General features: G+C 42.7%; 1 protein-coding gene across 1 annotated transcript in view; it reads right to left on the bottom strand.

Moving 5' to 3' along the window:
* LOC128278595 (neuropeptide SIFamide receptor-like) overlaps positions 1-13,670 on the bottom strand; it is a 28,821-nt gene extending 15,151 nt beyond the window's left edge. Inside the window, exons 1-2 of the mRNA XM_053017323.1 lie at positions 12,648-13,670; positions 2,946-3,140 (exon numbers count right to left, since the gene is read on the bottom strand). Coding sequence (XP_052873283.1) covers positions 2,946-3,140; positions 12,648-13,670 — 1,218 coding nt within the window. The remainder of the gene's footprint in view (positions 1-2,945; positions 3,141-12,647) is intronic.
* Positions 13,671-21,767: the final 8,097 nt, after the last annotated feature.

Raw genomic sequence — 21,767 nt, 5'->3', positions numbered from 1 at the left:
GCATGCTTAAACGCGTCGCAACATACCCCATGTAGGTGAGCTTCGCAAAAGTATCGCCGCATATTCGATAAATATCGATTATTCTTAGCCACAACTATGTTGATGGATAAACCGAGCGCGAACCTCCCAGTATATGGCTTAAATAAATTCGTTTCCCAAAGTATCCCGTCAACAACATCGTGACATGATGATGCCGCCAGCGGAAAGAAGGCGAAGCGAAACACGATGGAGCGAGAGAGAGAAAGAGAGACAAACAGAGAGATTAAGCGAATGATCCGCTCGCTTTCACTCGAATAATTCTTGAATAAACTCTCCGATGTAAGTTATACGTGATATGGTGTCGTGCGCTAAAGAAAAAAGAATACATTCTCCGGGCGCCTCGGGTGCTCGATTAATATCCCAATAATTTATTAATAATATTAATATTTTTATGATGCGCCCCGTGCCGAAAGGGCCTGGCCACGAGCAGGGCAAGGACGGGGGGCAAGGGTAAGTAGCAATTTTCTACGGTCCCCGGCGGACCACCACCGGGTACTGTGACGTGTGATCGGAGTCCGGGAGTTGTTGGGTTCCGTTGCCGCAGACCAGAGCTCTAGCACCAGCGTGCAGGGCAAGGCGTGATAATGGTTCGCATCGTTAAAGAAGCATATTTTACGGGGCGCGTAATTTAATTTACTTCTCTTCCGGCCGTTCCCGTGGCCGGGAGTTCGCTCCATCTGACAGCCATCGCATACGCGTCGCCGTCCCCGGCTGACCGCGTCGTATCCGGGGCGTCGAGGAGCCAGCTGTATGGCTGATAAAGCCTGGTGACAGGTCTGGTTTGTGAGCTCTAATGGTGCAAGTGATGAGGTTACCCGCGTTTGGTCGGACCATACCCTGTTTCGATGGTAAGCAGACTCGTCTCGGGTTGGTGATAGATTGGAACCGTTGATGACTCGTCTTGCTGCGAGAACACCACAGCGAGAGACAGAGAGAGATAGAGTGGCAGAGAGCAAGAGGTGGCGATCAGGCCAGCGCAGAGTGCATCGCAATTGGCAAGCAGTGCGCCCAACACGGTCACGGGTGAAAGCCACGCGAGATTTAATTACTGGCATAACGCTTTAAATGCCATTAACCCACCATCAATGGTTGGTTAGTTGGTTGGTTGGTAGTAAAAAAGGAAAAATGGCGAAATACGAAATGCGGAAGTAATCATCGGCAAGCGTTAATTTACTTTGCTGGTCACTACTCGCATCGGATCAACCCGAGGGCGCAAGGAGCGCGCAAGTGTTTACATTGCAACATCACCGAATGCGGTATATGTGCGGCTTGTTTTGTCTCTCTAGGCCTTTAGTATTTACACTCCACATCTGCCGGGCCTGGCCGGGTTCTTTGTATGAAAAATGAGTCTGCGGCGGACTTGATTGTGAAGATATTCCACAAGTGATGAAAGAGAAACGTGTTGAATGGAACTAGCTTGTCTTTACATCTAAAGCTTTATCTAGTGGCGAAAATTGAATCGACGAGTTGTAATGTAAAGGGAAAAATTGCTCCTAATCAAAATAGCGAAAAGAGAACGTAACAATAGAGTAAGATATCATGAAATTACTGGAGTCGCGGATTTTCCTTATATCTTTCGTAGGTCACCCATTACTGGTATAGAACGGGGTGAACGAAATATTTATCAGGTTTACCGAACAACAAAACAACGGGTAAAGGTACGCTGCTTTTGTACGCATTTCAACGTATCCCGTGCATGTCGTCGGTGTAACTCATTTTTCGTGTTGCTCAAATCCGTGGCAAATCGATTTTGAGCCCCTCTTTTGACACCGTATTTTACTCTCAACCTCAATAGAGGGTTTTTCGCATCAATCGGACGATGGTGAAAGGCATAACTGGTGTTTGGGATCGAAATTGCTACCTTCCTCTTTCCAACACCGAACAGCACGGCACCGAACCGAATGCAATGGCCCACCCGACCTGCCCGACGGCGATAGTGTCACTGGAAGGTGATACCCCGTGACTTAAGTGACTTTGTCGGTAATACTGTGCCGTCGATTGGAAAACGGGCACAATATGGCAAAAGCGGGCATGAAAGCGTGACTGGCTATGCTGCATGCCCGAACGAGCTGTTGCAGTTGTCTCCAAAACGAATGCTTTTGTATGCTGTCGACCGGGTTGCGATGAGGGTTATTGGTGCCGAGCCCTGGTCCCGAAATTCGGCACAACACAAAGTGCCCAATCTGCTGCTGGACATGGAACAAAGGACACCTGTTCCATTATGCAACCTCGTTTATTACGGAATGTGCAATCGCAGTTTGGGATTCCGAAAGGATTTGCGATCCGTTTTACGGTACCCATTGCTAACCTGGTGATGGTGCAGTTTGATACAACAAATAAGACAACACAAAATAGAATATTGTTTTGCTGCTCGAGAGTGTGAATTGCTGCGAATGGTTAAAAACAATTGGCTACAATTAGCGCACTCGGAAGGGCACTTTGAAATCACTTTGATTCGGCGTTAGTATAGCGTTAGCTTTTCAGTTCACGGGGCACTAGGCGCCTCCATCTGAACAATGTTGTGTGAATGTTGTGCGTTTGTCCATGTGCAAAAACGCATTGTTTTGAAATCCTTCTTTTAAGCCTCTTTTTTGTCTTTCGCTTTTATATAGTAATTGGAAATGGGTAGTTTAATTAATCGGTGTCCTACTCATGATCCTATTTGACTGTCGAAAAGTTTTTCACTCAAATTTTATGATCTCCAAATTTTTTATAATTAAAAAGAAAAGTGTCGAAAAATGATCCACGTTGAATGATTTAGTTCGGTAAAATTCTATTTTATTTCCCTTTCAACGTCATGTGCCGATTTAGTGGATTAAAGTTCAAACGATGGTCGACGGGGGCTGAAGATGTATCAACACACAGAATATTCCTCGGAACTGTTGATAAACTTTTGATAGACTCACCTGAAAGTATATTACCACCTTGCACATGGCTTTCCCCATGAACCACGTCTCGGTCACATCCCAAACGACGGTAGGAGGAAGGCAGAACAGTATGACGAAGAAGTCGGCCACAGCCAAATTCACGATGAAGATATTCGTCACGGTGCGCATCGTATGGTTGGTGTAGACTGCTATGCACACCAATGCATTGCCGACCTGTGGGAGGAAGTCAGAAGAAAATCGGTTATTATCGCTGCAAACAGCAAAAGTGGCCAGCTGTGGCGCATTTCGAAATGCCATGTTCGCTACCGGATCTGGGAGATTTTTGGGTGTCTTCGAAATCGACAAGAAATGGGATTCCCATTGAGGACGTCCAAACTCGGCACATCTCGCCCGATGTTCTGCCATTTGGACCGGATCCAAGTACGTATGAGAACGGAACACAACGTCTTCCAGTTGGGATCGTCGACAACGGAAAATAGATGGAATAATTGTGCGATTTATTTGTTCGACAAACACCCAGAATCGAAAGCCAGCAGTAGCCTACCCTTCGCTAGTTTTTTTTTGTTTTCTTTTCCGTTTCTCTTCTGTGACGTTTAGCAGCGTTGGCAAGGAGTAGCGTTGCTTTTAGGCGTGTACATGGGCAAAAAGTGCTCATAAATATCGGTGACGTACAATTTAATCCATTCGGCCCATACATACCCCATACGTATCCTATCGTAGTGGATCGAGTAAGAATCGTGAAGTACCGCCAAACAGTGTTTGGAATTCATTTAATAGTTTCTCCGTTCGGAATTATTTAGACTATAAAAGTGAAGCCAGCAGTAAGGCACTATGTAATCATAAGTAATTATGAAAATTATTTAACAAAAAAATAAAATAGTAATATTATCATTAAACACCAAAACATAGCTTTTGCGCTTAGTTTGAAATACTGCACGTCTGCTTCTTTAGCAACTTATAAATTTTAAACGATCAGCATAGACACGGGACATTCTAAAAATGTAAATTAAATGGAAGAATGTTAGGATAAAAATTACCCACCATTCGAAAGTAACTGTTGAAGTAACCCTCAGTCAGCGTCAGTGTGTGGAACCGACGTTGGGTGCGCATTTAGCATACGTCTTATTATATCTCTCCGGAAGCCCTTGTTTGGCAGTTGTGCGTCCACTGTGCCCATGATTAACGACACATCATGATATAATAAATAGGGAGAAGGGGCTCGTTCGAAGGCGTCGGTCTATTTTGGAACGCCCTAGCCGGGCCGGGCGACTAGCAGAAAGTGATGTGACCTTAATGTGGGAAAGTTTTTTACGCAACTACTTTTCGGAGCCATACAGTTTTTGACGAACTGGCCGACTGGTTGTGCATGATCGGAATTGTATGTACAAATAAATAATATGAAAGACAAACACTACGTTGATTGAGGGGGCGCACACATGCCACGGCCTTGAGCGACGAAATGTAGGAAAGGGATGCGAAAAGAAGCTGCGCAAAAACCCGCCGCTATCTAATTAAAGTGCTACAATCGAGGACTTTTGTGGGCCAGTGTGTTAAGACAGTGGCCAACAGTGTTTGCTGGCAGCTGACGTTACCAGAGCTGTTGTTTCTGCTAACCCTGACCCCATGCTTGGCCTGGCCGGTTTGCTTGTTTTGTGCGGTGGTCTTTGCACTTCCGAAAACATTCGACATTGTCGCCGCCCGTGGTTCCCCACCGGCAGTATGCAAATGAAGCGGAGAGGCGAGTACATGCAACATGCGAAGTTCGTGCATAATTTATGTCGACGTCAGCGTAGCGCACTCGGTGACGATTGCGATGCCCTTTTTGACAGTTTTACTGTGAACTGGGTTCTAAGCGGCACGCTGATGAGATTCATGGTCCATTTCATTGCCAGCCCAAGCGATGGAGCGGGGCTTAGGAATAAAGTTGCTTAGGTGGCACTTGGAATTAATTTCGAGGCGCTACTCTACTCATGCCGCGCCGATTTTGAGTAAATCATTCGGTGCCATGTGCTTTGAACGGCTGCGTGAGCCAAGGCAAGCAGTCGCAATGAAATTATCATTTAAGCTTATTATAAATGCTTGCTCGCTCTTTCGCATCTTCGGATGTTTCTTGGCTTTCGAATAAGCCTACCGGCAGCGTGGGTCCCTTCGGCGGGATACACGCATCCGTCGTCTTGCTAAACGTGCCATAATGTGTTTTATCCACCTTCATATGTCACAGCGGCGTGCTTACTTATGTTGTGAGTATGTTGCTGGCACAAACCACGGTAAAGACTTTGGGTTTAACTATCTCCTTAAACTCCGTACACATCGTCATTCCCATATGTTGTGCGGAACAAGAGCGACGGGAGAAAACGTAAAAATAGAGTGCCATCATATCCACTTCCGGTTTTAGGTATGAAATCAATGTATGTTTTTATGAATAAATAAGTATACCAGAAAGGTTTTAATTTTAAATAGAAAATGCTGATAATCTCTTCTTTTCATGAACCATATTTTGTTTTTTCTAGAGGCATTATCAAAACAAATTTATAATAGCAATGGCAAAAAAAGCTTTGGACATGCAACAACGAACCGCATTGAAGAAGTAATAGATTAAAATATAATAGCTATTTAACATAGTTCGGTAAAACGTATTGTGAACTAGTTTGTTTTGTTTGTCCTTTTCACAAACAACAACTATAAATTGGGACGCATGACTTCAAATAGATTTATATTCGTGTGTCACTCGTGTTATTTTTATTGTACTTATACATGTATTGTTGAAATGGTTATGCTCGTTTCAATAATAACAACCCTTCAATGATGAAATTTTTTTTTAATAATTTTCAACTAGAATGGCCTTTTCGATGCGAGAGGAAGGTTCAAATACTCAAATAAGGTACCCTTTTCAAATATATCAATTTCTACCAGGGGTGTTCGTTGAGAATGAGACTGTTAAAAAGATGGCTGTACCTGTCGATTGGGACTTCCCAGTTTAGCGGTTCATTCATCATTACCTTATGTTGACATCAGGTAAATGATTTCAGGTCGGAAAAAAAATTATTTCGGTTTGCAACCCATCATTGAAAGGGTTAAACTATGTCAACTTTTGTGCCTGAAAATGACGGTTTGCGGGGATTATAATTTTTCTGCTCCTCTTGAAGAAATCTGCTTCGGAATCGCACCAAATGCTTGTCGGGACTTGTGTTTGGAAGATCGCAGTGCTTTAAGTGGTTTAAAAAAATTCAAAATGGCGATTTTGACTTAACAAAAAAAAAGCGTCGAAGGACTCCAAAAAACGGACTTACTGATGGGACAGAAAGGTGTGGTGTTTCACAAGTTTCCTAAAACCTGATGAAAACGTTAATTTCGGTCGCTACTGACAACAAATGATCAATTTGAACCATGCATTGATCGAAAACGACCAAAAAGCCGTTCCTGTTTTCTGAAATGGAGGCGCCTGGTCGCCCGTGGCCTGAGGCTTCCATGTCCCCAAAAAACAAAACTGTTTCAGGATACTATCAAATCACTTGGATGGGAGCTGCTATCCCTCCCCGCGTTATTCACCAGACTTGGTTCTTTCCGAATATCATTCATTTTCATCGATGGGACACGTATTGGCTGAGCAGCCCTTCGTTTTTCTACGAGGAAGTCGAAATTGGATGACTAATTAGTTTACTTAAAAAGACGAAGAATTCTTTCGTCTGGGAATCCATGATCTAGCAGAGAGATAGGAGAAATATACGAGGGCTGATCAATAATTTTCGCGACATTTGAATTTTCTCGGGCTACGTATATCCGATTTTCGATTTTTTTGTGGAGTTAGGTTACTACACATGTCAGTAACTTATGGTGAAAAGTTCGGCCATTTTGAGTAATCAGTCAATTTTTGACATCTGTTTTGCTTGGACGTGTTTTGGCTCATCGTCGATTTTTGTCTCTTCCAAAAAATGGATGGCAAAGAATCTTTATCAAGTTCTGTGTGAAAAACGAAATTAAGAGCTCGGACGCAATCAACATGTTGGCTGTGGATCATGGTGAAGCTTTTAAGACCAAAAGAATTGCTTATCGGTAGTTCAAAATTTTGTCAGAGGTCCGAGAAGATGTGAACTTCCAAAAGCCAAGTTTGGTCGAATGTGAACAGTTTTGCTTACAATTTTCTTCGATTGCATTGTCGTGGTGCATTATGAGTTGTTGCCAGAGGATAGAATGGTCAATAAGGAATATTTCCTGCAAGTTATGCGCAATTCGTCCGAAGCAATCCGTTACGAATGCCCGAATTTGTGGGAAACCCGAAATTGGTTGTCGCGCCCCTCCTCACACATCGTGGTTTCTGCGCGAATTTTTGGCCAAAACAACACACTAATGACGGCAAAGCTACCGTATTTTCTAGATTTGGCCCCCTGTAACTTTTTCCTGTTTTTTCCTTTTTCCAAAACTCAAATTACAGCTTCGTGGTCAATTACTTTTGGAGTACACAAAAATCGACGATGAGCCAAAACACGTCCAAGCAAAACAGATGTCAAAAATTGACTGATTACTCAAAATGGCCGAACTTTTCACCATAAGTTACTGACATGTGTAGTAACCTAACTCCACAAAAATATCCTAAATCGAATATACGTAGCCCGAGAAAATTCAAATGTCGCGAAAATTATTGATCACACCTCGTATATCTAGTGATGGTACATACTTTGAATAAAATAGAAAATCGCATTAAAATTTTATAAACATTTTTTGTGTGTTAAAAACAGTCTCATTCTCAACGAACACCCCTGGTATATTTGTCCTCTATAATTTCTCAAAGGATTCGGAATTACTACCATCGGTCAAAATATAATCGGATATAGTATTTTTCTTTTTCTGAATGCATCAAGTCGTCTTTCATATGCTCGTCGGTGCGGGTATTATCACGGTACCTACGAAATTGACAGTTTCTACTACTTCCTGTTACATGCTTCCATTACAAAGCTTCTTGAGGATACCTGGTTCTAGGTGAACTTGTAATAAAGTTATCATTTCGTTCAACCGTTGTCCCACAGTCGGTTGTAAGAATATTGTACTTTGGTTGTTTGAATTACTAATCAAAGCATTTCTTAAGTAATAAATAAACCGGAAAAATACTAATTAATTTAGTCAAAACATAATAACTGTAGACCAACCTAGCTACAAAACCATTCACTCTTGGCCCCTTCACTAGAGCACAGTAAAGTTCAGGCTGTTTATCATGAACATTTGAAGCAAAATATGTAAAGAGTATAGTCTGTTTCTTCCGGTTTGTGAAACAACATGACGGTGGTGATGCTAGACTTGACTCGGGATAACCCGGAACCCGGTCGCTGTTTGGGTGAATATGGGAAAGCACCGTATCGGAACGTGGGGAAGAATTTGTTTGTGTGTTCAGGAAATCCATTTAAGCCGAGACTGCCCATGTTTATGCTTGGCTCACAAACGTCCTTACCGACGCGTTGTCCGAGACATACTACCACGTACTATAATCCCCTGGTTTTCGGGATCAGGCAGCAGCAGGCGGTGTTAGTAGGCGTAGGTCATTGGCAACCGGCAACCGGCTGTGTTGATAGGAAACGAGCTCCGTCGCAGTAGCTCTCTGTCGAAGATTAAAGTAACTGGAATTTGCAGCGCGTTCACTTATAGAATGTACATCCACGCGTCCACGAAGAGCAAACTGTCCCTCGCTTACGTCACATCGCCGCGGCTGGGCTGCCGCTGTGTAAACAGGCGATACACTTGACCAACCACCCGGCCGTGTCCCCGGAGCCATCGTTGACGGATTGGCATCTAAATAAAGTTCTTTGGCCCTGGCCAATGTGTGCCGAGCAGACTCACTGTTTGGGAAGTCGGTGTGGGGACGAATAATTTTTCACCACCAAACCAGTATCGATCATGTGGTTTAATGTCAAGCGTGGTTCTGGTGAAACCTTTTCCGCTTGGGTAACCGTAGACACGTGGAAACAGTATGGGACAAAATCACGCAAATAACTGCTAGGGCAACCTGTTTGATGTATCCCGTTTCGGAGTAGATTATGCAAGAGGTGAACCATCGAGTGGTAAGGTGTTAAAGCGTTAAAGCAGTGCGTGTTTATAGTAAGGAAAATGTATGCCTTCGTATAATTACCCATAAGTAATATAAAAAATAAACACAAAGAGAATACAGAACAATGGCGTAAATGATTTACGGCACGGTGGCAAAAGTCTAGAAACATTTATTGCATTTGCCCCTTCAGTGAATGGATAATAAATCAAAACATAATTTCTTGTGTTTAGTAAAAGATAATAAAACATTCTAAAAAAATAGTATAAAACATTTCCGAAACGGTTGCTGTGCCAAATGAAATTGAATCTTCTATTTCGTTACAGAAAATAGTTGTCAAAAGTTAGTAGTTGAGTACTAGGCTATTGGGACAATGCGGGCGGGCGTAAGTTTCATAAACTTAACTTAGTTTTCTTTTTCAAAAAGTTCCTTAGTCAGACGGTATGTATTTTGAACTACCTCGTGATCATTGAGAGTTTAAATTAAGGACATCAACCAGATATGTGTAAAGAAGCCGTATCCGTATCCGTCTGCCTATGTCTTCTCAAGCGCCGAACCGCCCATCTGCTAGACCTCACATTTTTACATACCGTTCTAACCATGCTCAATAACGGCCTATTTCAGCATAATCTGCATAAATAAAAGTTTGGTGCGCTGGAATATCAACAATCATCCTATCCTTTTTAAAACTTCTAACGCATCTACTGCCGGAAGCTGAATTAATGAACGATGTCTCCTCTTATGTTCCAAAACGGCTTACGTTGCAACATTGATTAAAGAACAGTATTATTTCAGTCTTGTTAAGTTTTCGAATTGGAATGCAATACGTAGAGCTCCTTCTAAACTAAAAACGGTGGAATGCTGTTTCTATGTAATTTATGCTAAATTCTGATTACATTAGTGAAACAACACTCTATCTTCGAACGATGGAGCGAAACTCTGCTACCCTATAAATACCAACGAAGGATAAAAGAGGCCTATTACAGCCTACGCACCGATTTCATGGCTAAAAATTTGGTTTTGGCTTCAAAGCCAACGACGGCACCAGATTGGATGCGTTGTGGAAGCATTTGGGCTGGGACTTCAGGCTGTTCCGGCAGCTGCAGGTGTAAAGGCGCAACATCTGAGAAATACCTGCGTTGTTCCCATACGTTAACTGCGGGCAATCGTCGTTCCTGCGAACGTGTCACCGTTCGCGCTAATATTCCAGACATAAAGCAACCACTCGAGATTGAACCAAAAATATGTCAAGAATTCTATTACCCTTGGGAAATTGCTTTCATGATCCTCCGAATTGGCGGTCTCCCTGCATGCTCAATGATGAAGACTGATGTGTTATGCGATCCGCAGCAGCAAAGCTTGCGATGATTGATAATCGTTGCGTAAACTTGCGATCCTTGCGAAATGCGGTGAATGGGCCGATTTTGTTACTAAAATACTTGACTCGTCAAATTTGATACTATAAATCATGATTTTGATATTACATTTGACCATACTTATCACTAACGATGTAAGTTGCAGCCTTGACTACGGATGTACAACCTATGTACGGATAGATTCAATGTCGAGCTTTAAAAGTTTTACCGAATTTTCAAAATGATCTGGGTGACACACACGAGCGCTACCTAACAGCAAACTCAGATAGGCAGTAAATATGCAGATTCAACGTGCATAATTTAAATATGAATGTTAAGTAATGTTACGTCCATCTAAAGTAGCATGATTTTTATGTGAAATTTATTTTTCTGCTCGTGTGCTGTGGAGGGTGTTTGCTTTTACCAACCGGCAGGGCTGGGTAGGGTCAAGATGGATTATGTGGTTTAAAGTGCACAAACAGTACATTAGATAGAAAAAAGGTCTCAAAGCGGCAATCTCTGGGGCCCCAACACGAACAACAATGGCGTTCGGGGCATCCGGCGTTGATTGGAAGCCACTTCCGGAAGAAATATGGCTGAACCAGATGTCATAAAATGGTCCGTGAATATAACCTTTGGCAATCGGAAGATTTGTTACCAGTGCAACGGTGTCCTTCGGGCAAAGGTTGCTTTTTTATTCTTCCGTAAAGTCCCGCCCATCTCGGCCCATCGAAAAGAAGGCAGCATAGAAGAAAAAAACAACAACGTTAACGTCATAGGACTTTTTGTTGTGCGAGAAAAAAGAGGCATCTGTTCCAGGGGCCAGCTTCGCGACAAGAACATTGGGATGGAAAAAAGAAAACGTACGGACCAGAAACGATCTATCAATACATCGGAAAGCGAACGCATTTTTGTACTGAAAGGCCCTCGAAAATGGTATCCGCGTAGAGGACATTGCCTTAGGGTTGGTTTCCTGTCCGTCAGGAACAGAGACTGAAAAGCTAATCTTCTCAACTCAGTTCTGCGACAGAATGTGATAGCCGCAAGCCGTAAACAGTAATCCAGTTTCTCGCAGTTTTAAAGAGTTATACTCATGGGAAGTAACGAGCAGAGTGAACAAATATTTCCAATGTCAGTAAAATGTAATAATCTGCTATTTGTTCCCCACTTTGTGAAACATTACAAAACTTGCATCCACTCCGTAAAGAATTTGACATGTTACCATGTGTGTTGCCACAAAGCCTCTGCAAAAACTCTGCAAAGAATAAACAATTTAACAAACTGAGATGCTTTTTCTCGCAGTTGAAGATAAATCGTTCTCAGTTATCATTAATTTCACGTTCAACGCCTCTTGACAATGCATAAGTTAATGCCGGCCTGCGGTAGTTGAGGCGGCTGCCGGTGAACTCCTCGAATAAATAGCAACCCATCGATCCAGTGAGTGGTTAGCGATGGAATAAGGACTGTAGGTAATTATTCTCCACAAAGTAGCGCACTAGCAAACCTAGAGAACTTATTCGTATTTGGCTAATGCTATGATATTTTAAGGAAACATATAAACAGTAATTGCAAAGTAGTTGGAAATTTGTTTTTTATAAAGGATACGAACGAAACTGGAAGCCGATGAAACCAATTGTTCAATATAATAGCATTCTTTTCGTCTTCTACGGGCACCTTCTATTCGAATATTCACACTTTTAGGACTTGAATCGGGAGGTTAATGTGCCAATTGTACGTCTTTTTCTGTCCAAAGATGGCCACTAATAAGTGTTGTTAGATTTCGGCAATGTCTTTATGGTTTTTAATCTGGTAATGTCTACTACAGATCTGAATCTGTAATCGAAAAATAAAAATGGGTAAAGCTAGGTAAACGTATAGTAAAACGTATGTCGGAAAGTCGATCTTCAAACATTCCCTCCTCTTCAAACATTAAGAGCCGTGCCTAGCCACTTGAAAAAAAAATTGTTTCTCAAAAACTTTTAAGTTTTTCTCGAATGCCCCATGAAGTCAAACTCATGTAGCTGGGCGCAAGGCTCCATAAGAAACGGGCGCTTTGCCAGCTAACCTACTATCAAATCGTTAACCTATACAACACTCTATCTGTTTGGGCCGTTATATCGGAAAGGGGTTGCCGTAAAAATAGGGTTTGTGCGACAAGCATTAGCATGTTGTGTCACACATTGTCGTCGAAAGGTTTATTAAAAGTTTCGCCCAATTCCTGCGCTCTAATGTCCTGTGGCGTCGTATGACAGGACTGCGGCCCAGTTGACACGCTTCGCGAAAGTTTGGCCAAATGAAAAACACCCTCCCCGAGGGGCCCAATCGACTCACCAGTCCCATGATGAAGACGACGGTGTGCGAGGCGATGAGAATCCATTCGCCGGTCGATGGATAGATGTAATCCATCAGCAGCTGTCGGTACTCGCCGTAGGTCAGGTTGCAGAAGTCGGGATCGCCGACGCACGTGACGTTGTGATCGATTAAGCAGTTCTCGTTGTACTCCATCTGATACTCGTCGTCGCACACCACGTCGTTGTGGTTGTCCAGATTGGCGACCGAGTAGTAGTAGGCGGTGCGATTATCTTCCAGCGGCGACTGGAGTGTCGCTAATTCCGGCCCATCCATCGCCGGCCCTGCGAAACCGGTACTGTTCAGGCGGCCTGTGACCTCGGTGCCGTTACCGCTACCGGCGTGGGTCATTAGCGTCGGCGGGTGCAAGTCCCGGGTCGTGGTGCAATTTCCGACCATCGATTCTGAACCCGGGCAGTGGGTTATGGGTTGCCCGTTCCCCGCGCCTACGGAAGGTGACGTATCCTGTTCCGTTTTGCTCAAATCACGACGGAACAGGAAATGTTTTTCTAGCGTGGGGGACCATCGTCGTCCTGCGACGACGGGCCGTGTGGCGTTATGGAACAGGAAAATGTCGGTCATCATGCCCGGGGCCAAACCATCTTTCGATTGTCTCACATCGGCGGTGAGTGATGGCCCAAGCCCAAGCGTGGCCCTGTCCATTGTGCCAATCATGCCGCCAATCGTCACTACGGCCGCCCGATGGCTGTGAGCGATACGATCGAGCGAACTTGTCACCAACGTCACCGGGCTGTCAGCGGGTCCGGGTTGCGTCGACGGTGCCTGCCAATGTTTCGCTTCCGGCGGACGCCACTCGCTACCGTCGGCGGGCAGGCCGAGTCGAGCCGTGCGAGAAGCGGTCCCAGTTCGCTCTCCAATCGCCCCGTGGCTTACGTGGATCAGCAGCAGCGTGGCCACGAGGCTCCAGGAGGCAACGGTTTTGTAAATGGCCGGTCGATAGGGCTGCCAGCTCTTGTGCCGCGGGCCGTCCACACCCAAGTCCATTCTGGACCGTATCGTCGATCGCCCTGTCCGGTACGTCGCAATTGTCCAGATCCGGTCCAGATATTTCAACGGTGCAACTTTAGGCGTTCGGCCGATAGTGACGCGTTGGCTTTTGTCTGAAGTGACGCGTCTCGTAGTTACGCAACTAGCACCAGGGAACCAGCCGTACCATGGTGAAGTTTTATTTTCTTATCGTGGAATGTCAAACGGCCGTTAATCTCGGCAACACCAGCGTTACGGGGCTTAGGAATGTTTTCGGAGCATCAAACGGGTTTCTGTAGAAGAAACAAAAAATATTATAGTTCGATTATTGCCATGTACGAGAATGTACGGTAATGTATGGGATTTAGACTTCATTTTCATTTTTAGATTTAGATTTCACGAGCTTTTTACTAAAAGCGTAACTTACTTTTACGCATTACTAATAATATGCTACGCTACTGGCAACGTTTAAAAATGCTTGAATTAAATATTGGAAACGCAAATATGTTGAAACTGAATTTTCCGTTCATTTTGTAGTAGGTATCGCTCGCTGCGGATACTACACCTTCGTCAGAAACCACTTCGAAAATTTAATTGTGGACCGTTTTTAAACACTTTGAACAGTACCTCGATTGAAAGCTCCAAACTGGGATGCGTTTGAAAAACGGTCTTCCACGGGCAGATAATTTAATAGAAAACCAAAACGGCTGCGACAAACCACTGGTTTACTTGCGTCCCTAGATTTTTTTGTCCATCAGTCTGGCGGGTTAAAATAGAACTGGATAGCAAAAGGTGTAACCACAAGCGAACCAAGCGAAAACGATGCTCGGCGGAGCAAAAGGACACAGAATATTGAAAATATTAATGAAATTTGTGATACTTCCGCTCGTCGGGCTAGCCGATATTGCCGGAAAAAGTAAACTTTCGTTCCATTATTGTGGTTGCTACCATTTTTAATTAAAGTTGGTGATATGATGTCACAAACACGGGGTTGTGAGTTTTTGAGGATACTGTGAGTTAATGGAAGCTTCACTAGCTGCAAACACTAAATGGAAGAATGAAAAGGTTCTTTTTCTAGAATTTTAAAACACAATAAGTAAATTTCCTTCCAAAGTTCCCGAAATTAGCGAATTTTTTATCCAGTTTAGTTTCATTTTAACAGACCAGTACGCCAGCATGCTACAAACAATCGGAAAGATTGATTTCGTCAGGGTTTGCTTATGTTTTTATTTTTTCTCATTAAAGCATTTAAAAAAGTTGCACATAAGCATCTTCTAAAAGATTGGGAGAAAGATATCGGCATACACAATGGATATTATGTTCCAAAATGGTTTGTGCCTATATAGCTCACACAGTTCTCTCGAAGAAAATGATATCGTTTGATTGGTCTCGCTCTCCAGCGATGATGTAATTTTTCTGATGATGATGATGTCCGTATCTAATTAATTCGAGCTAAAGCTAGCACACTACAACGACGGGCAGTGCCGTAGGAAAAGAACCGTTGGTAATGCAATAAAAGTAAAAGAAGCGAACACAATATAACTCCACTAGACACTCCACTCATCATTAGCAGCATCCATCATTGTGAGCTCTGCCGAGTTACCGAGTGAAATGAAACACATTTTCACAAACACGACCCACAGACAGTGGAGCTCTTGTGAACCACATGCCCAATTGCCCAATTGATCGGATCAAACTGTGCGCCCAAAAAGAGTAGGTAAAAAACAATATTGCAGCATTGCCATAATTACGTTGCACAGCAGCTGGAAATGAAATGCTAATGGAGGCGGAAATTAAACTTGCTACTTGTTAGCAGTGAACACATTCCGCATGTTAACACTGCTAACACTAACTCATCGTAAGTGTATGCCTCTCATCGTATTTGAATTTGAACATACTGGTCAGGATGTAAGCCTTGGTTGGATTTTATATGGTGCCATACCGTTTATAATTAATCATTCGTATTTGGCATTTAATGGATTTTGAGCTGACGGAACCACAATGTCACGATGTGCATCGTTTACGAAGAATTCAGCAAATTTTGTTAGTCATTGTTTCAGCACTGAAAAGACACCACACAATCCCCCCTTCAAACGGTGGAACCCAAGCATGCCTTGATACACGAATAAGTTACAACAATCTATAGAAATCTACAAACAAGTTGCCCACCGCTCACGACAAGTTGCTTCAGGCTCAGCGTGAAGTTGTCTGATGTGCAAATATAAAGTAGTCTCGTTTAAGCTGTTCGTTGGAATTGACTCTTTATAAGTGCGACTAACCATGAACCACACTTCAACGTCGACAGTAAATTTCATTAAGATCAAAACAGTCTTAGTGGCTTTGCTGACGATGGAGTACATCAACACAAAAGCCCTTCACAATAACGAAACCAACCAGCTCCAATCTAAGGATTATGGTCTAACGAGCAGTCGCCGAAAGGACGTCCGTGCAGCACCGGAAAGCTAACATTTATCCCGAGGCATGCAATCAGAGGTACAATTTTCTAGGAAAAGGTAAACAATTAGTTTAACACACTTATAGGTCAATCCACAATCATCTATATCCGTGCACTAGAAAACATAAATTTATCTCATCATCAGATTGAAAAGTTTAGTTACTGTTTCTATTGTAGAGAAACTGATATTTATAGGTCATCCAACGGTACTGAAGTTTTTCCCAACTACAATGTGTACAATACCCGTTGCGGTATTTAATAAAAGCTAAGTAGGTTGGTAGGTACAGTAGTTTCTTAAAAAACAGCATTTATCCGACACGAAGAAGTAATTTTAAATTTCGATGTCGCGATAAGACAGTGTGAGCAAGAAAATAGACGCACCGTTTGAGCAGATTACCAGAGTTTTCCAAGGACCCCTGACAAACTAAGACCAAACCAAGATCAAGTGGGTCCTCCAGACAATTGGGGATGCCAGACGCACATAGATTCTGATGTGGCCCCTTTGGGCTCTGTGAAGACAGCATGTTGCTGGAATGGGTGTACGAATCCACTCATTGGAAATGAATAACAACGAGCCAAGGATCAGCCGTCAGCTCACCGAGCTTCGTGACACGAACACGACACACTTCTTTCGCTCTGAACTGCTTTGGATAGCAATTCCATTCCAGTTATGGACTATTGGTCGATAAAAGTTAATTTGTCGACACAAATCGTGGAAATAGCAAGTATCTCGAAATCCACACAGTAAGTGCCTCTCTATGACCTAGTAAGTACCTTTCTACCAACACCAAACCAGTAGGGCGATCACGTAAAACTATTATGCAGCATCAGCAGCCGCAGAAAGTAACAACATGTCAGCCTTATCGAAGAAGCAGCTTGTTACGCTGATCCTCGCAATGATATGGTACAAACCTAGGAAGACACTGGGCACATGAATGTTCCTTATCACTTTTCAACTGTGCATATTATTGCAATTTATTTTCCAAATCACGCACTCACGTATACTTGTAGAATTGTGATTTTATTTTTGTAATTACCAACAACGTAGCGATTGAGGTAATTTGACACTCATCTACTAAAACGATCCAACAAATGCTTCGCTGATCGGTAAACACGCGTCAAGATTTTCCAACTATCGAGCAATGCTCATGGCTCCCAATAGTAGCCATTGGAAAAACAATATGTGCGGAATACCGTCAACATGAGCGCATTTGAAGGAACTTTCACTACATATTATTATGAAAATAATTTTCACAACGCAAACATTCACAAGTATTAAAAATTTAAAAAATTGCTTGCCGAATCTGAAATCGCAGTTCTGTGAAATACGACGGCCTTCGTTTACAATTAACAGGAAACTGGATTTGAGGGCTGTATCGGACATCCGCTGGAATGATACATCCGGTTAATTTCTTGGCGAATTCCTTCTGAGAACACCGGGGAAAAAAAAACCAATAGATTCTCCTTATTTCTCTGTTTCGTGTCGCCCGCAGAGCTGGGTAATCCGGTAAACAGTTTACTGCGGATTTCATCAAGAACTGTTTAATTAACGGAACAGGCACGTGACCTCTGTGTTACCTGTTGTGTGGTACGCGTTCGCGTTAGAGCTACCCCAAGCTAGGGCTGGACAGCGAATAAATTAATTACGACACAACTATTAAAGTTATTTGGTCAACTTGAAAGACTCACGCAGCAAGGAACGGTTACCGCATGGAATATGCTGGAAAAAGGGAGCATCGAAGACGATCCTGCTTTAGGAAATATTTCCAAAAATTGAAACAGGAGTTATTGATACCAAAATTATTGTATGTAACCTGATTTCCATATTCACTAAACTACATTCCTCAACCTACGAATTTTTCATATAGTTGAGCTTTGTACGCTTTTGTAGAATTCATCTAACACAAGAGTTCTAAAAATAAATTAAAACGAAATAATATGTGGAATATTTTTAAAGAAAACATACGTTTGTTGCATTAAAATGATAAACTCTACTTTATTCAAAGTATGTGCTATCGCTAGATATCTGTCTGGCAATTTGTCGATGCCATCTCAAAACAATTCTTAATCTTTTAAACCACTTCAAGCCATTCTGACACATTTTCGTGAAAATTGAAGGTCAGCAATCGATTCCCTGGCCAGTTTCATAGCGTGTGAAGGAACGCTATCGTGCAACAAAATTAGTGTATGTGGTTTTGTGGAGGTTTTTCATTCAAAGCTTCCTTCAAATGGGTTATTTGCTGTGGTTTTTTCTTCTTCTTCTGGATTTTTCTTAAGGCCTTCAAACGAAATGAGATGGCTGCGCAACTCAAGACTGAGAAGCATCAATTGTACAGAATTCCGATCAAATTAAAACGTGCGTCTTGTGTCGACTTATCTTCCATCTCCCTGGAGCAAGTGAGTAAAATATTTCGGAGTCCACTTACTCACTTAATTTCAAAACCCACATAAATATTACTGCAACAAAATGTGCATCTAAGCTGTGCCCAAAAATTAATACTACAACACCCATAATAAAATACTAATACTGCTGCTACAGCGAGTACCACACAAGTTAATAGCAAAGCAAGTTTCCAAATATCAGTACTAGTAATACAATAACAAACATCGCCATTTCCATTCCTAGAAACCATGTTTAAGGAACTTTTCTTTTGGTGCTATTTTAGGTCCAAACAGTCGTGTCCAACGGGCCAAGATGAGCGACAAACTAAATTCACCCTTTGAACTGCCAAAAGCGTTTCAGTGCGCAATTACAGCGATGTTTTCCTATCTCGTCTATCGATTCCTTCGAATGAGCGTAGGGAAAATAATGACTCGGGCCGTACGCTGTACAAACAGGATCCAAAGGTGCCTTATCATTGGGACACAGCGCACAGCCGTTGCCCCTCAACATTCGAAACGAGAACAGAACCGCGGAAAACAAAATGTAATAATTCGACTTGAGATTTCGCTTTTCGGTTCGGATCGGTTCCAAAGTTTTCCGTCTTGCTTACCGAACGTTCGCGAACATTAATTAAATAAATAGCCCTGTTAAAATCAATATCTCGTATGTTTTGAGTTTGTCTACCGAATTGTTTGGTAGGAAAACTCACTCTTTTGCCTTTTTCTTGTGAAATGTTACTAGTAGTAGTGAACTTGAGTTTAAAGACCACCGAAATCTTTAAGCCCGTTTTGTGCCTTCCTTGTGCCCATGTGGACTCAGGCAATCGTTGCGGCTTACATACACGTCATTCGTTCAGATTGAAGGTCATTCGAGACCGTACGTAATAAAACTGGCACCATATTGCTGGCTCCAGCGGCGTCTGTAGATGACAATTTAGGTGGAAAGATATTTTCGGTTACATTTTTGTCCCTGTCGTCACACAGACCCGCGCACGCCGCTATGCTATGTGATCACCCTAACTTTCCATTCTAGCAACAAACACCGCAGAAGCGATAACACCCAAGGACTGGCGCACGTAACCGCGTCACCAAACCTTGTCGTTCGATTTCACATTATTTGGCCAGGATAAGTGTCTTATAAAGGCCAGGCCATTGTGATTGGCTGATATTTGTCTTTTCGATTACCATTGGCCCGGCAGTCAAGAGGCGCGTGTCCTGCGTACTGTGATGTTGTACTGGCCTTTTTCCAGTTGTGTCGAGAAATTCGTAGGAATTGACCCGTAGCGCTGCCGCCTCAAGCTGGAGATCGTTAATTTAAAATCGTATTTTTTCAATTTATTTCCTTTTTATGGTGCACTGTTTATGGGTCCATTAGACCTGCGCCACGACGGCCACGACGGCACCGTCGGCATGATTTTCTATAAATGATGCCAGGCAATATTTCATACCTTCACTGGAGCTTCTATATTATGTTGGATCATTTTCCTACCACAACAACATCGAATGTTATGTGAATTCAATTCGTTTTCAGAGAAATTCCCGTAACAAAAAAATGGCCTGAGCAGTTCATGGTGCACCGTGATGCCGCGGGGCTCGTAGGAACCGCCAACGGATAGTAAGAGGCTTTATGAAGTTTCTGTTAAAGAATGTTTTGGTCGAAGCACCGAAAAGGGGTTTGAGTGACATTTTTTGATACATCAACCAACGATGGCTCTCGAAAAGATAGACGATGGCCACAGTGAAGCAATCACATTAACCATATTCCCAATGTGATGAAAAGCATGGGCTTGTAGTGAAATGGTGTAGTTTTATTATTCTAATACGATTTTTTTTTGCTTTTAAATACAATGACGGAGGACATTTTTAATATTTAAAAGTATTGCCCGGTTCCATTGCTAACAATTTTGAAGGATAAAAGGGGTTTTCGGTTCATGCATATTAGTAATAGATTAAAATTTATTCGATCGTAATTGTGACGCTTTGAAACAATAATCGTTATACAATTATTGTTTGTAAAATGGTAATTGTTAATTGTATAAAATTGTAAAAACCCCCAAACCTTTAGGAAATTTCCTTCAAAATTCATAAGCTTATCTAAGAAATGTTTCTAACTATTAGAAAAGTAAGGATTAGAAAAGTATAAACTTATCAATTCCTAGGTCTGATTGACCACTGTTGTTCAGTAACAGCTATAATACATTTTGTCGGTGATTGCATTTTATTGCTATAAAATAATTGCATCAGGGCTCTGGTAAACATACCGCAATGTAAAACCAATCACAAGAGTTCCCAAAAAATTCTTAACTTAATTCTTAAAATTCTTCTTAAAAGATCTTAACGAAATGTCCACGAATTGCCTCCGACGGGTGATTTATCGGAAGTGATCAGTCTTTATCGTGTGACACGCAAAAGTGACGCAAAAGTGAGAGTGAAACTTGCTCCTAATGAGCATCGATCCCAAGTGGCTGTCCCGTAACCGGAGAACGAGGGTAAACAAACGCAGCCCAACACATCCAGGTGGCAACTACTTGGACCAACCAGTGGCATGTTACTGTGTCCCAGTGTGACTTCACCGTTATTCCGAAAGCGCTCGTTAAACGAGAAGACTAATTAAAAAGAAAATGGATTCCACTGATTTATCAATCAAGTGTTTGGGGGAGATGTCATCCGCGACGGACAATCAACGTGCGAGTGCCAAACAAACATCCGCTTTCGGCAAAGGCAAACATTCGGGAACCTTAGGGACAGCTCATCGACCCGGGCTTACGTTGGATCTAATTCCCGTTTTGCCTACGTCGCTTGATTTGTCTCCCTCGGTGATTAACACATAGACCTTTGCCCACAGTGATAGGGCAATAAATTTAATTTGGGCCAATCTTACCCTGACGCATTAATCGCTAAAATGCTTGCCTTAAGACAGCACCGAGCAAGCTCCCGAAAATGGATCATTTCGTTGAGAGTACCGGCGAAGCCGGGCGAAGGAATCGCGCTGCACGGCAACTATTTGCAGGCAGGCTACCCATCCCTGGTTGGGTAGCAAATTTATGAGCCCACCTTGCGATAAATGCGAAACAATAGAGCACCGTTGGCATTTCGTTCCCGCCGGCTACGGAACACGTTCGGGGAATGCTCGTTGCTCGAGAATCCGTCGAAGGAATTCACGCGCGTCCCGCATCCGCCGCACGAAGTGCATTTAACTATAAGCCCAGAATGTAATCAGACCGCTGAAGTCAGAAGTCAGGGGAGCTGTTCTCCACGGGATCAATTAGGCATGCCGA

The sequence above is a fragment of the Anopheles cruzii genome, chromosome 2, assembly GCF_943734635.1.
Source record: "Anopheles cruzii chromosome 2, idAnoCruzAS_RS32_06, whole genome shotgun sequence".
Classification (NCBI taxonomy): domain Eukaryota; kingdom Metazoa; phylum Arthropoda; class Insecta; order Diptera; family Culicidae; genus Anopheles; species Anopheles cruzii.
Note: the sequence above shows the minus strand (reverse complement) of the source record. Positions and strands in the feature narration are given on the sequence as shown.